At 31.2% G+C, this 16,704-nt stretch overlaps 1 protein-coding gene across 1 annotated transcript; it reads left to right on the forward strand.

The window, feature by feature from the left end:
• Positions 1–4,989: 4,989 nt before the first annotated feature.
• LOC127257159 (MLO-like protein 8) lies at positions 4,990–10,403 on the forward strand. Its single transcript, XM_051283510.1, has 15 exons — positions 4,990–5,345; positions 6,335–6,392; positions 6,482–6,690; positions 6,914–7,030; positions 7,304–7,364; positions 7,670–7,758; positions 7,885–7,959; positions 8,059–8,147; positions 8,269–8,318; positions 8,432–8,472; positions 8,545–8,718; positions 8,912–8,947; positions 9,053–9,120; positions 9,221–9,281; positions 9,824–10,403. The coding sequence occupies exons 1-15, from the start codon at positions 5,211–5,213 to the stop codon at positions 10,253–10,255; spliced, it is 1,695 nt and encodes a 564-aa protein (XP_051139467.1). The 5' UTR covers positions 4,990–5,210; the 3' UTR covers positions 10,256–10,403.
• The last annotated feature ends 6,301 nt before the right edge of the window (positions 10,404–16,704 follow it).

A 16,704-nucleotide genomic window follows, 5' to 3' on the forward strand; every position in this document is an offset into this window, starting at 1 on the left:
ATAAAATTAAATATTACTTGTATTTATATTTTTAAAAAAGTAAATTAATAAAATATATTTAATATTGATATCATTTTGTAGAATAACAAATTTTCTAATTATAAAAAGTAGGGTAATTGGTTTTTTAGTCCCGTAAGTGAACTTCTTATCATTTTAGTCTCGTAACTGGAGCTTGTCACAAACTAGTTCCATAAGTGAAAAATTTTCGCTGTTTTAGTCTTCTGGCGCTAGAGACGCCTGCGTGACTCGCCGGAGGTCACGTGTCCGCAAGGTCAGCCACCTGACAGACATGTGAATTTTATTATTTTTTCAAATTTATTTTTAATTTAGTTTTAATTGTATTTACTTTTTTAATTTTTTATTTGGTCCAATTGAAAAAAAAATTTAAAAATTTAAAAAATGAAAAAATAAAATAAAATTCATGTGTTCGCCAGGTGTTGCTGACTTGGCCGAACACCTGGCGAACATGTGACTTCCGACGAGCCACGAAGGCGTCTCCGGCGCCGGATGACTAAAATAACAAAAAACTTTCACTTATGGAACTAGTTTGTGACATGCTCCACTTACGAGACTAAAATGATAAAGGGGTCCAATTACGGAACTAAAAAAACAATTTACCACAAAACTAAAATATAATAGTAATAAATTCAATATAAATTAAAAAACAAAATATATATCGTATATGTTCCATGTGTCGCAATTTTGGGACACATAACAACAGTACAATATCTCGTCTGGGAAGCAAATATCTTCTTTTAAAAAAAGAAAATTGATGATGCGGCGCCCGTGCAGATGATCTACCATATTATTAATAATTTATTAATTTAATTTAACAAAATAATCGTGCCCAAATTTCGGGACGGGAAATAGTATATTTAACAAAAATCAATAATTATATAATAAAAATTATAATATTTTTTTAAATATATATTTAATTAGATTTGCTTATTTAGAGTTTATAGTCTTATATTTTTTTTCTTATTTTATTTAAATAATATAAAATTTAATATTTAGATATAAATTTAATAAATTATGTTATATAAATAAAATATTAAAGTCCAAAACACATGTATAAAAATAAATTTCTTTACTTTCACAAAATACATTTCAATAAAAGATTATTATTATTTATTATTATTATTATTATTCATAAAATATTTTAGTAGTGTTTCATAGTTTACAATAAAGTAACCATAAAGCTTTAAAACAATAAAATTATGAACACTATAAAAAACACAATCCAAGTGAATACATCCTTGATTTTTTGTTGTAATGTTTATTTAAATAAAATAATTATTAAATGTTTTATTATTATTATTATATATAAAGAACACTCTTTAATCTCTTTAATGGAGTACAATACAATTCAAAATACTTAATTTTAAAGCCCAACAAATATACAATATGTTATACACATAATGTACAAGGTGTGTGGATGATTTAATACGTAACATATGCGTCTTCGTCTTGTGGCAAATCAACAGCCGCAACTTTTATTTTACATCGCGCATATAAATATGTACATATGTAAATCGAATAGAGACATCATCGTTTATCTTTTCTCCTCCTCTATTTTCATGTTAATTGTCATGTATTCATAATACATATATAACATACATACTATTATAATATAAACACAAAATATATATTGAATACTTACTAATTATATTATATTATTATTCATATAGCACAATACTAATTTTCATGAATTTTGATTTTTTTTAAAAACTTTATTTTATTTTATTGATTAATAGATATATGACTTATATATACAATTTCAAAATAATCTATTGCTCATTATTATTTTAAAGTATATTTGTTACCTTATTGTCCCATATTGAAAATTGAATGATTAATTTGTTTATTTTGTAAAATAATTTGAAAATATATTTTATTTATTTTTTTTATGTGAAAAATATATAGATAATATAAAAATAATAAATATAAGTAGTGTATTAATTTTTTAAGAAAAAAGTGTGAAAAATAAAGAATAAAAGAAATTTGTGTTTTTGATTTTTCACAAATACAAATATTTACAAATTAATCTGTATATTTTGTTAGAATAGTTTTGAAAATGGTGGACTCTAAACTTGGGTGTGTTTACTTTGTATTATTAAATGGATTAATTTTTATATTAGTACGAAAAATTATGTAGATAATATATGTAGGAAAAATTAACACTTGTTGGCTTCTTCATCATCCCACGTCGCCTAGCAATATGAATTGGGGGTGAATTTTCACCCTCTCTATTTATTTTGAATCATTCCGCGGCACAATCTTCGTATTTTAATCGTTGTATTTTTTTATCTTTTTTTATAATAGAATTTTGGTTGGAGTCCGAGAACGTAGACATAATTTTGCCTAAATTGGATAAATTATTTTTTTAGTCTCGTATCCGACTCCCTTTATGTTTGTTTGAGGGTTTGGATTTTGGATTGAGATTTGAATAGTAAAAAATTTGAATTTGAATAGTTGTATAATGTGGTATAAATAAGAATTGATGTGATGTTTTGAATGTAAAATTGATTTTTAGTATAATATAAAAAATGAAAACTAAATGTTTGATTTGATGTTTTTTGAGGAAAAATTTTCTGAAAATAGTCTCGTAGGTAAAATTTTCTCGCTAACATGGTCATCCGGTGCCGGACTCGCTACGCTGGCAGTCGTTGCTGACTTGGCGTTGACGTGGCTAACCTGTCATCGCCACGTAGATGTCTCGTCGGAGGACCATTTTAGTGAAAAAAAAATTTACATGCAGGACTATTTAAAGACAAAGTCTATTTAAATATCCTAAAAATGATAAATGATGTCATATACTAGATTTAAAAAAAAAATAGTTTACCAAGATATTTGTAAAATTAAAAATAAAAAAGTTTCACGTGTCGCTGACGTGGCATTTACGTGACAATGACATATCAGTTGCGTCAGCACCACGTCAGCAACGACAGACTAGCGTGGCGAGTCCAGCACCGAAGGACCATTTTAGCGAAATTTTTTTACTTATAGGACTATTTTCAAACATGGTTCACTTAAAGTTCTAAAATGATAAAAGGAGGTCAAATACGAGACTAAAAAAACAAATTACCCCGTTAAATTTGGTGTTTTTTATTTTGCTATAGCGTTTTGGTTATTTTGCCGGTATTGTGCTTTAATTTTGTCGAAAAAATTCTGTCAAAAAAACTATAAAAGATCTAAGAAAATTGAGGTTTAAGTGAGCCTTGTGTAATGTGTCCGGAAGCTGACACGCCCGTGCTGAGGCCCAGACTAACCGTCCTTTGTGCGCAACACGTTCGGGATATACCATACAATATGGGAGAATAATGCGGAACATGCCGTCAATCAGCCGTACAGAATAGAGACTCGCACACATGAGACGGACTATAACCTAGAACTTGGGACAGAAATGTCAACCTGTGACACTTGTGTCTTCTCTAATTACTTGAGAATTTTCTTCGGTATTAATCGACTACGGTATTTCGCCGATTGTGTGGAGCTAACCCGTTTTTTGCAACAACATAAAAATAATAATAATTTGCATTGAATTATTAATTTTGGTAAATTGATAGAATATGTATATTATATATATATTGTGCTAATGTGTTTATATATATATATATTTAATATTTATAAGAAATCGTGTAATCCAAAAACACAAATTGAAATGTTCACTTTGTGTTTTTTTTGAATATATGTACCTTTTTTTTATATTAAGATATGAAAATTAGTGTTATAATATAAAACATAATATTTTGTATTGCATTGTTAAGTTTTTATTGATAGATGAAGTATATTATATATATATTGTGTTGATAATATAAAATATAATATTTTGTATTGTATTATTAAGTTTTTATCGGTAGATAAAGTATATTATTTATATTATGCTGAAAGATTAAAAGTCTGTTCTTTTGTAAAACAAACACACATATTTTTTTATAAAAAAATTAATATTATATGTATTTATTATTTTTATTATCTATTCATTTGTTTTTACACCCCACATAAAAAAAATATTTTTTTTAAAACTAGATCGAAAAACAAACAAATTCTATTTAAAAACGTAAACAAACACAACCCTATTATCAATCCTAATGTATTTTTTTTTTTTTTGGTATGACTTTTTAAACGGGGTAATTTGTAGAATTGCATTTTTATTTTATTTTATCCTTACTTTGTTTATAATGATTTTAGATATTATGTTGATAATAATAAAAAAATAATGATAATAAAACGTAAATATAAAATTTGAAAGCGCGGATGAAAATAGGCGTCCATGAAAGACATTACAGGACAAAAGAAGAGATTCAACGCTTCCTCCTTAATTGACGCAGTTGGACACGCGCTGCATCCTCACCCGACCCGACCCGAGATAACGTCCAAATTCAATCAACGCTGCCTGCTGCCTGCGCTGACCTTGATTTGATCGTGTCTGATTCGAGTCTACCACACATCCATATATATTATAGATATAGATAGCCTCACAACATATTTAATAATATAATAGTATTTCGTCAAATTCTACTGCATTTCAACACGGAAAGGAGAAATATCACCGTAACAAAATTTGATACGTAGTAATCTGTGAGTTAGTGAAGACTGTTTCAAAACCAGACACCATTTTGAACAAGAGGTTTCCTTTTATTCTCTGATTTATTAATGTCAGAACAGACAAAAATCAGGAAACTTCAATAATTAACTAAGCGTCGTAGCAGTAACAACAACAACAATAATAATAATAATAATAATAATAATAATAATAATAATAATAATAATAATAGTCGGAGTGCTCAATAAATGGTAGGTCAGGGCGTCCCTACTTGGTTTCTAATTTGACTATTTTAAACTACATTTACACGCCTTTCCTTGTCGTCGCCGTTATTATTATAATAATAATATCGTAGAGATCGCTGCATCCATCACGCCCGACCCCGGAATGGGAATGTATGAATGAATATATATACCCCTCATCTTTTCTTTTCTTTCCTTTTCTGTATGACAAATAAATAGTTATCGGTGGTTCTCGGATAGCAACAAATGCCTTACTGTAAAGGAAATCAAAATGCTGTCTGAAATCCGATAATAATAATAATAATAATTATATTACATATTACAAAGAATTTGTGAATAGAGAAAGTAGAGGCAGCGGAATCCTTCTGCACCTAATCCTCTTCTCCAATTTCCTTCCAATCTTCTCTCTAATTTTAGTTTTGATGGCGGGGGAAGCGGGGAAGGGAGGGTCGACAAGAACCCTTGAGTACACACCAACATGGGCAGTGGCCGGCGTCTGCGCAGTCATCATACTCGTCTCGATTGCCCTCGAGAAGGTTCTCCACAAAGTCGGAACGGTGAGCTACCTACTCCTCCATTTCATTCATTCATTCATTCTTCTTCATTTATACCATACGATTCACTCAGCCCTGCCCTTCCATTCACTTTAGGTTTCTCTGTGCGTTGATTGACAACTAGTATTTGAGGGTGCTCGATATGTTCTTTTTTTTTTTAAAAAAAATAAATTTGTCGATAAGCCCAATTCTGGTCGTTTTGTCTATGTCTGATTCCGCGAGGAACAAGGGGTTCTTCTCTGCCTGTTCATCCGGCTCTTACCTTTTCTGGTTGACTTTTCTGAGTGTTCAAAAAAAAAAAAAAACAAAAAAGATTCTGGATTTTATGTGTTCTGCATCTGTTAGGCATCTTCCAAGTTTTGTGTTTGTTTGTTTAAACATGCTGTTATGTATGTTACAAATATGGTTGTAGGTTTGGGGGTTGGAGATGGGAAATTTTTGAATTAGATTAGTTGGTTGACCTAATATATATAATTATGGATGTAATATTTCAACATAAAATTCATTTTCCATGTAATATTTGATTCAAGTGGCTGCGGGCAAGGGTGAAGGGGTTGACTATGTAATATTCTTTTCAGTTCTTGGTGCGTTTTTATTTTAGAGTAGTTTGCAAAGCAGATTGGTTGGATTATGGTTTTAGAAGGGATCAAAATGCCAATGCATCTTTGTTCACCAAATGTACATACTATTTTACCTTCGACAAGAACTAATTGGTGTTGTTTTTTCATAAGTAAAAAAGGCAACATTGTCTTGTTCTTGCAGCAAAGTACCTTCCCCTGGTGAAATCGAATTTATTCAAATCCCCCGGCGCGCCGTGTCTTACAACATAAAAGATACAACTTATTAATCAATCATTACACACCCTAAATGTATATAAAAACTCTGAAAATCACTCATCCCCACAACCTCATTGGTTGTTCTACCTTAAAATTTCCCTTTGCTTTTTTACCATGTTTCATGTGTATGTGACGATAGTGTCTCCTGTTTCATAGTGGTTAACGGACAGGCACAAGAAAGCTCTTTACGAGGCGCTGGAAAAGGTGAAAGCAGGTAGTTTCTTGTCGCAATCAATTTTACTTCATCTCATTCTCTAAAAGTGAGTGTACTTATTATATAACTCGCTGGTTTGGTCGTGGCAGAGTTGATGATTCTTGGCTTCATCTCGCTCATCCTCGTCTTCAGTCAATATTACATTGCAGAGATTTGCATACCCACCCATGTTGCCGATACAATGTTACCATGTCGGCCCAAGGGGGAGGATGAAGGCAAAGTGAAGGAAGAAAATCATCGGAGGCTTCTGTTGTACGAGCGCAGAATTTTGGCCGGAAAAGAGTCGAGTTGCAAGGAGGTAATAAATTCTTGTGGAGCCTAGATTCACAATTATCCTGTTTTCAACCCTTTGTCAAATCTTTTCATCTCATCCATTCTTTTGGAGTCAAAGCAAGTTGAAAATCGTCTTCAATCCAACATGACAACCTTGGACCAGACATGTTACAAATTTTTTGAAAATTGCTTCTACTATGGCTGCTTTAAATTGATACTTCACACTTGATCGATTTGAAAACCTGCAGGGCCGAGTAGCACTCATTTCGGTGGACGGGTTGCACCAGATACATATCCTTATATTTTTCTTGGCTGTTTTCCACGTGATATACAGTGCCATTACGATGGCTCTCGGAAGACTTAAGGTGATTCTACCAACTATTTCTTAAGATAATCGTAGACTAGTGCCAATTGGTTCAAGTGTTTATAAATTTCTGAATGCTAGAATAGTTTTTCCTTTTTTCTCAATTGAATTCGTTGTGCGTCATTAAATTAAGTCATTAATAGATGATCGTCGTTTACAATGTGTTTGAAACACTTGAAATGATTAACTTTTACATATAGCACAGATATACAGCTACTTAGCATATTTTTGCTTTCTTTTGTTTCGAATTCCTGACATTCGATACATCATGCAGATCCGTGGCTGGAAACATTGGGAGAACGAGACATCAACCCATGACTATGAGTTTTCGAATGGTATGTGATTCCGTATTTCTCTGTTTCTATGTATTTTAACAATCTGATTACATTTGGAATTTTTGTTTGTGTTTGAGATATTTTGGAATATTTTAGAAAATTTTTGAATGGAAGATGTGTTTTGAGTGTAATTTTTCAATTAGAAAAGATTTGTTAGATGTGATATTTTGAATAAAGAAGAGATTCTGATATACTATTATTTTATGAAAAAAAGTAATGTTACCGTAGATTTCATAGTGTGAAAATATCGACAACACAAAGTCATTTGACAATTTCCACAACATTATTAATTGTGGTTTCAACAGATCCTTCGAGATTCAGGCTTAGTCACGAGACATCTTTTGTAAGAGCTCACACCAGCTTTTGGACCCGGATTCCGTTGTTCTTTTACATTGTAAGCTCATCAATTTGATCGATTTCTTGTCCTAGGCTCCATATTATCTGATTTGCATGCATGTATTTACTCAATTATTTTGCTACGTTCCAAAATACTTACTAACTCGATGGACCTTTTACGCAGGGATGCTTTTTCCGTCAATTTTTTAGGTCTGTTAGCAAATCTGATTACTTGACCTTACGCAATGGTTTCATCGCCGTGAGTTTTCTTCATTTTGCGTCGTCATCTTTCTGTTTACCCAATTGATTTCATTTTCCCTTTTCAATCTTTTGTAATGAAACTCGGTTTGTTGTGTAGGTTCATTTAGCACCCGGAAGCAAGTTTAATTTCCAAAAGTACATCAAAAGGTCGCTCGAAGATGATTTCAAAACAGTTGTGGGAGTTAGGTAATATGCTTTTGTTTTAAAAAAAACTTTTCAGGTTTAAATATGAATTACTTTTCGTGGAATTCGTTACCTTAAATTGCCTTTATTGTTCTTACCGCTTTTATGGATCCAATGTCTGCAGTCCGGTGTTGTGGGGATCATTCGTTGTCTTCTTGCTTCTAAATGTTAATGGTAAGCTGTCATTACATTGCTCGTAATCGGCCTAATTCCATTTTCACCTTTTGCAGTTTTTCTTCCTTTAGGATCTTAACGATTTTTTTTACTTTTACATCGATGGAGTTCAGGTTGGCAGGCGCTGTTTTGGGCATCCTTAATCCCATTAATTGTAAGATTTTGTAACGAATATGGATTTTGTCAGGTTGTATAGATGTGTGGCTAACGACATGACTTTCGCCAGATAATATTAGCTGTTGGCACGAAGCTTCAGGCTGTACTGACCAAGATGGCGCTCGAAATAACAGAGAGACATGCGGTTGTCCAAGGCATACCGCTTGTGCAAGTCTCCGATAAATTTTTTTGGTTTGGTCGACCCCGTTTGGTTCTGCATCTCATACATTTTGCATTGTTTCAGGTATTGCACTTCTTTTACTTATTTTAGTTTATTTATTTATTTTTTTTATGTTCGTTTAGGTGAAACAATTGTTGGATATGATATTCAATATTGAAACAACAAATAGAGAAAAAAAAAAAAAAGTCTCAAAGACAATGGACATTTAGTATCTTGTGTTATTTGTATGCTAACGAGTTGAAATATCTCTACGCAGAATGCTTTCCAAGTGACGTATTTCTTGTGGATTTGGGTAAGGATTTCTTTTCCAATTAGTTAAGGATGATCATGGTGTAATTTTTCTTGTTCTCAAGTGTCTTTAGTGAAATAACATACCATCTTATGTTTGTTTCTGCAGTACGAATATGGTATCCGGTCGTGCTTCCACGAAAATATTGGTCTTGTGATCGCGAAGATTTGTTTAGGGTAAGTAATGTAGTTGTCATGCCTCAATGAATGAATGTAAGTAGTTCTTTGGGGATAACAACCGAACTAATCGAACAAAGTTGTTGTAATAATGTTGCAGAGTTGGAGTTCTATTCTTGTGCAGCTACATTACACTTCCTCTCTACGCCCTTATAACTCAGGTGCAATGGCGACAACTTTTTGTATTGTTCAACTGCTTTGCTATGGGTCTTAAAATTACTTAGTTGTCATTTTTGTGTTAGGTACAGGAATAAAGTTAATAATATAAAAAATAATATTTTTTTGTTATACTATTGATAAAAATATATATATGATACTTGGAATCGTGTCATAAAAAACAAATAGGGTGAACATGCTCTTTATATTATCCTAAAGTCTTTGATAAAATAATACTCTATTTATCCAAAAGCAACGATGACTAAAGGCGAGTTCACTTTGATTTGCTGTTATTATCATTATTTTTTACTCAATGTGCCATTTTGCTGGAAGAGACAGTAGAACAGACGAAAATAATAAAAAAATACATTGAATTTGAACGGATAAGAGTAAAGATTTTATTAAATTATGCTCTATACATTTTAGCTAACTACTAATATATTTCGAGACTCCACAATATTAGTTGTTTCAGAATATCTTTGCCTTCTTGTTTGATTTAAATTTATCTTTTCGTCGTCATCATCATGTGCATGCTTTGGTCGTGCAGATGGGTTCGCACATGAAAAAATCGATTTTTGACGAGCAAACATCGAAGGCCCTCAAGAAATGGCACATGGCCGTGAAGAAAAAGGCGCGGGGAGGAAGTACACCGACCCGCACCCTGGGCGGGGGCGGCGCTAGTCCCACATCTTCAATGGGGTCGCCTTTCCATCCGACGACGGCAGCTGCCCTCCACCGGTTCAAAACCACCGGGCATTCAGCGCGTTATGAGGAGCATGATGGGTCTGATCTCGAAGATCCGGCGACCCCTCCGGCGCCAACTGCTAGCTTAATCATTCGGACAAGGCGCAGCGAAGAAGTCGAGGATCACGTCGATTCCGGAAGCGAAACAGAGATAGAGATAGAACACAAGGGCCAGCAAAGTAGTAGGAACGAAGATGATTTCTCTTTCGTAAAACCTGCTCCAACTCACAAGTGATCTTTATTCATAGTTCACGTCAATTGTTTTAGCAGACTTACGACGATCTGATTTTTTTTGTAATTTTTTGTTCATTTGCTTGCTTGTATGTAAAGGGAGGTTGCTTATCAATTCTGTAAATTTCAATAATAATTTGGGTTGTGTATTATATATCACTAAATTAACAATTCACATTTATATAAGAATGGTAAGTTGTTTTTTTTTTTTTTTTTTTTTATTATTATTATTATTATTTTTTTTTTTTATGGAGTACGAAAAGTTTTCAAGTGATGTCATCCTAATACTACTTATATTTTAATACGATTAACTTTAACTTTATGTATCATGTCATTCTTATTTACTGTACCATCACGTGACAAGATTTGAACCTATGGTCCTCAATATCCAAAATCGGCTCTAGGAAATTTTTGCACGCCTTTGTTACCTTTTAGGATGTCTACTATTACGAGTTGGCAATTTCATTTCAGGTTCTCGAGAATAGTCCACTCTATGTGTATGGGTCTCATTGTCCCTATAGGATAGATTAATGACTTATATATTGATACAAGTACATGTTTCACATATATCTATCATATTATATAGTATCATCAGATTTATCGTACCCAAGAGAACGGCTAGCCTAGCCCTCAGAGAAGCTAGGGCCTAGATGCTGGGTGTCTCCATTGCTGGGCATATTACAAGTAGTATAAGAGACATTGACGGTGGTGATGATCAAAGCAAATAAGAGCGTAATGCAATACCTCACAGGGGGAGGGTGCTCTTTGAGAGATGGAGTACGCTCGATGGTGTTGTAGCGCTGAAGTGGAAGAGCTTTCATAAGAGAGGGACCACAACAACAGGTGGTGTTTTAAAGGATGTGCGGAGATGAAGAGGTGAATGGACTATACGTGGGTTGGCTATGGAAAACCTTATTTACTTTGGGCAAATACGAAGAGTATGCTGGAAGTGTCGATGAACTGACGTTTGAAAGCTTGCAAGGGGTGCAAGAAAGCAACGTCGATGCACTTAGGTAGTATCGTACAAGGAGATTTGTGATTTGAAGTGGGAGAATGTTGTTATGAATTGATAGTTTCGTCTCAAGTTTTCGACCATAGCTTATCTCATGTGTGCAAACCTCTTATCTTTGTAAAGTGGATTAATGATCTATATTTTAATGCATGTATCTGTTCCGCATATATTTCTTATATTACATGAGACAGTTGGCATAGCCCTCAAAGTAGGCAAAGCTTAGGCTAGACATGTCAATTTTTGGACACTTACACTAAACCCCGTGTAGATAAGATGCCTATTATGAGTTGAACTAAAAATAATATTTTGAATAGAGCACTAAATACTAAATATGAAAAAGATAGATAGTTATGAATTCTATAAATTTCAATAATAATTTGGATTTTATTTATATATCAGTAAATTATTCAATCCACATTTATATCAGAATGATAATTTATTTGGGTGCAATATCATGATGGCGTTTTAAATATAGAACTAAAATATGAATGATATTTGATTGTAAGTTTATTTGATTAAAATTATTTCCAGGTAATGTTATAATTCATATAAATGTTTATTTGTACAAAAATAATATAAATAAATAATATATATTTATATATAGTTAATATCTTTATCATTTAAATCTATATTTATTTTTTTAATAGTCATAAAAAAGTATTTTTTTTTTTAGGATATATATATATTATATTTTTGTATTTTTTATTAAAGAAAAAGTAAACGAGTATTATATATTTTTATTAAAATTTGTGACCAAATATTTAAGCAAATATCTTCGAAAGAGGATAAAATAATATATTTTTAAGAAATTAAGTATATATAGATATATTTCTATATTCATGAGAAAAATAGAAATAGGATATTAAAAGTAATTTCATTTTTAAAAAATAAAGAAATAATTATAAAAAAATAAAAATAAAACTTGAGTGCATAAAACTTGAGTGCATGGTATCAATTGATGTTCTAGTGACCAGACAGACCCGAAATAGTTTGCAGAGTTTGGCTCAATTTGATTTGTTCGAGGTCGTTGAAGCATATTTGCTAAGTTAGATGAGTTTCAATTTTGATTCATTTGTGAATGTTTTATAATGTGTATTAATTGCTTAAATTAAAATATTTGTATTTAAAAAATAAAAAACAAAAAGAACTCAGTATTTTTTATAATTTAATGTTAATTTTTACGCAAAATTAATAATATGCTCGAATATAGTTCATCGGTCTTGTAAATATATGTTCATTTTATTATTTGAGTATGTTTATCAAAATATGTTTATATCATATTTAAATTAAAAAATTTATAAAATTTTATTTGAATCTTAATTTATCCGTTAATTTTTTATCTATTTACACCATTATTGCCGGTGACGATTCCACACTTTTTTTTATCTCGTTATTAGTTACTAAGTAATTAAAAAGTATCTTAGTGAAAATAATTATGATTTAATAAAAATAATTAGATTAAAATTAAAATTACTAAATAGTTTAATTAAAATAAAAATTATAAATTATGAATTTTAAAATGTGATTAAAGTGTATAATTATATTTAAAAAAAAGGAACAAATTATGTGGGACGAACGAAAATAAAAAAAATAGACAAATTAAGTGAGACTGAAGAAATATATTATTAACCCTATAACAATTTCATTTATTATAAAAATACAAAAGTAGTATTAACTATTGTAATATTAGTATAGAATTAACCAATAGAAATATTAACTATTTCAATCGCTAACCACTATTATATATATTGCATTATACTATATATATATAAATATGTGTATATAGATATAGGTATATGGCGTGTGTATATAATGATATATATTTAAGTGTGTTGTGTGTGTACTTATATATAATATATGTAAAATGAAATGAAATTAAATAAATAAAACACAGACAGATAAGATAGAGTGAGGTAGAGTGAATTCGTTGGGTTTTTCATTAATAAAGATATACATATATTTATAGGTACAATATACTTCAAAGTGAAGAAATCTTGCATCTACTATTGTACACGTAGTCTACGTCTACGTACATAATATACTTTGTCGGCCTTATTTTCACGAGGGTTGTCGCATGCAATATAACATGTCCTTAAGCTGATACGGAAATTTTAAGCATCATTAACAATGGTCTAGCAATTAATTGCAATATTTTGATAAGGGATTTAGTAAGATCATTTTGTATATGTACATGAAGAATAGGATGTTCCATAATAATCCCAATTGATATGAAGTAATCATCAAATGTATGTGATGAATACTCTCCAGCATTATCTAAACGTATTTTCTTTATTGGGTGATTTAAAAATTGTGCTCGGAATTTTATTATTTGTGCAAGTAGTCTAGCAAAAGCTAGATTGCAAGTAGATAACAAACATACGTGTGACCTTCGCATTGATGCGTTAATTAGTACTATAAAGTACTTGAAGGTCCACACGGTGAATCTATAGGTCTATAAATATCACCCTGAATTCTTTCCAAAAAAGCTGGGGATTCAAATCCAACCTTTGTTGGAAATGGTTTGATTATTAACTTCCATTGGGAACAGGCAACACAAACAAATTCATTCAAACTCCAAATAATTTTCTTTTTCAATGAGTGGTCATTTGAATTTTCAGCAATTCGTCACAACATTATATTACAAAGATGCCCAAGTCGACCGTGTCAAGTTTTAAATTCGCTAGCAGTCATTTGGTCTACTAAGTGATATGTTCAATAACACTGACTTTTGAATAATACAAGCCGAAAGAAAATGATGACAATTTTTCTTTCATAATTCTTTTTTCATTCACAATCTGAATTATCAAGAGATATTTTTTTTGCCTCATTCAATGTTTCAATGTGATATCCATTTTTCCGATATCACTGAAAGCTCAGTAAATTTCTTCGAGTTTTGCTCGAGAACAAGGCATTTTCAATTTCTATTTTTACCCATTTTGAGAGAAATACAGTAGCTTTTCCTGATAGTAACAATAGTGGTCTTTCCCACATTCAGGTGGGAGAAATAACATTTGTTTTTCAGAATGTTGTGAGTCGTAGCACTGTCGATAAGATATATATTTTCATCGGCTCCAAAATATTTGACATTCATATCTTTGAAAAAAAGTAGAAATAATAAAAGACATGTATTAGTAACATAATCAAAATAGACTTATATTATAGAGAGTAATACAAAAAGGGGGGCAGAAAGCATCCAAATAACAAAAGAGATACAACAATATTTTATCATTTAACATCATCAGCTATGTCAAGCAGATCATCGGCATCCAGGTGCGTGATATTTTCATTCAGCACATCATCAAATGTGTCATTGTGGGCAAAATGATTTGTTTCCGGGGCAATTCTTCCCTACCTTTCTTTTGAGGCCCGATACAGTTTAGCGAAGTGACTAGCTGTGCGACAAACATGGGTCCAATGGCCTTTGATTCCACACCGGGTGCACTCCTCATTATTGTTTCTGTTTCTCCCGGTGTTGAACCTCTGTTTTGGTATGCTCGGCTTTCTATCATTATAACGTCGATTTGTCACATATCGGGACCTGTTTTAATAATTATTGTGACTGTATGTATTTTTCTGGTCCCGTCCGCAATTCTGATTTTGATCGCGGTCAATTCGCTGATTTCTGACTTGTCCATGACCACACACCGGATTTTCCGGTTATATTGCATTTGCCTCTGGAAATGAATTTGCACATATCGTCCGAGGTTCGTGATTTTTTAACAGCAATTCATTGTTCTGTTCAGCCAACAAATGACAGGTGATCAACTCATAATATTTTCGAAAGCCTCTTTTGCGATACTGCTGCTGCAAAACCATGTTAGAGGCATGAAAAATAGAGAGAGTTTTCGCAATCATATCAGATTCAGATATATTTTCGCCACAATGGCGCAGATGTAATGTTATTTTAAACATGGTAGAATTATATTTTTGAACATTTTTAAAGTCCTGAAGTCATAGGCTTTGCCATTCGCTTCGTGCCTTTGGCAACAAAATCAGCTTCAAGTGATCGTATCTTTCTTTTTCAATCTCTCCCATAATTCAAGTGGAGATTCCAACGTCATGTATTGCATTTTCAGTGCATCATCGATGTGATGACACAAAAAAATCATGTCTTTTGCACGATCTTGACTCGAGGAATTTTTATCCCGGACAATGGTATTTTCCAAGCCTATTGATGCCAAATGCATTTTAACATCGCGAGCCCAGACCATATAGTTTTGGTCAGAAACGAGATGGAAAAATTTTCTGTTTGGCAAGGTTAGTCATAATAAAGAGATAAAATATAAAATATTACCTTGCGAAAATTAAAATATATAATTGTGCTGATAATGTTTTGTAATATTAGTATAGTATTAACCAATAGAAATATTAATTACTTTTAGCGTTAACAACTATTTTATATATTGCATTATATAATATATGTATATATAAATATGTGTATATAGATATAGGTGTGTGGCGTGTGTATATAATGATATATATATATATATAAGTGTGTTGTGTGTGCGTTAGTGTAGAAGTATAAAAATACATATTATGTGTGTACTTGTATATAATATATGTAAAATGGAATGAAATAAATAAATAAGACACAATCAGATAAGGCAGAGTGAATTCTTTGGGCTTTTCATTAATAAGGATGTACATATATTTATAGGTACAATATACTTCAAAGTTAAGAAATCTTGCATCCACTATTGTACATATAGTGGCTACGTACATAATATATATCTACTACGTGTTCAACATTAACATATATATATATTTCTTAGCCAAATGTTTTTTAGCACTTCTCTATAAAATGGAAAAAGCATTGAATTTATAAGAATGGTTACACTATCAATTGAGCTTGCATCATTATTGTATTTGTGCTAACAGATAAATATAGTCTATCAATACATAGTTTGAATTGATAAAGTATGTGCTACAGAGATTGTTACAATGTGATGTTAGTTTATAATTTAGAATTGCATTGTGTTAAAATACATTATTTTATTAAAATCAATCATAATAGGTGTTACGTGAACTATTGTTATATATTGACAGTTTATATGTACTATATTTATATACATTTTATGCTATGTGAGCTATTTCCATATGCTCTCTCACAAGGAATTATATGGATGTAGTATATGTATACTCATGTGTGTATATATATATACACGTATGAAGATAGACAAATGATTGTTGAAGAGAGATAAAAAGAAAAGAAAAATAGTATATGTATTTATTTACTTAGGATATGGTTTTAGAATTATTTATTTGAAATTTTAATATTTGTCCTTCTGTCCCATAAGAAGAATATTATTTGTGTTGTTACACATAAATTGTTTTTAATATTACTATTAGTTTGTAGTAAAAAATACAATGTAATATAAATTTAACCATATTTGTATAATATATTATAAGTTGTAAAGGTAATTAATATATTAAGTGGACAG

Source organism: Andrographis paniculata, unplaced genomic scaffold (assembly GCF_009805555.1).
Source record: "Andrographis paniculata isolate CXL003 unplaced genomic scaffold, ASM980555v1 Contig57END, whole genome shotgun sequence".
NCBI lineage: Eukaryota > Viridiplantae > Streptophyta > Magnoliopsida > Lamiales > Acanthaceae > Andrographis > Andrographis paniculata.

Bases quoted from the DNA above. Each gene is read 5' to 3' on its own strand.
- LOC127257159 (XM_051283510.1), top strand. From the start codon at position 5,211: ATGGCGGGGGAAGCGGGGAAGGGAGGGTCGACAAGAACCCTTGAGTAC. The intron at 5,346-6,334 runs GTGAGCTACCTA...CCTGTTTCATAG, and splicing joins TTCTCCACAAAGTCGGAACG to TGGTTAACGGACAGGCACAA. The intron at 7,365-7,669 runs GTATGTGATTCC...TGGTTTCAACAG, and splicing joins TGACTATGAGTTTTCGAATG to ATCCTTCGAGATTCAGGCTT.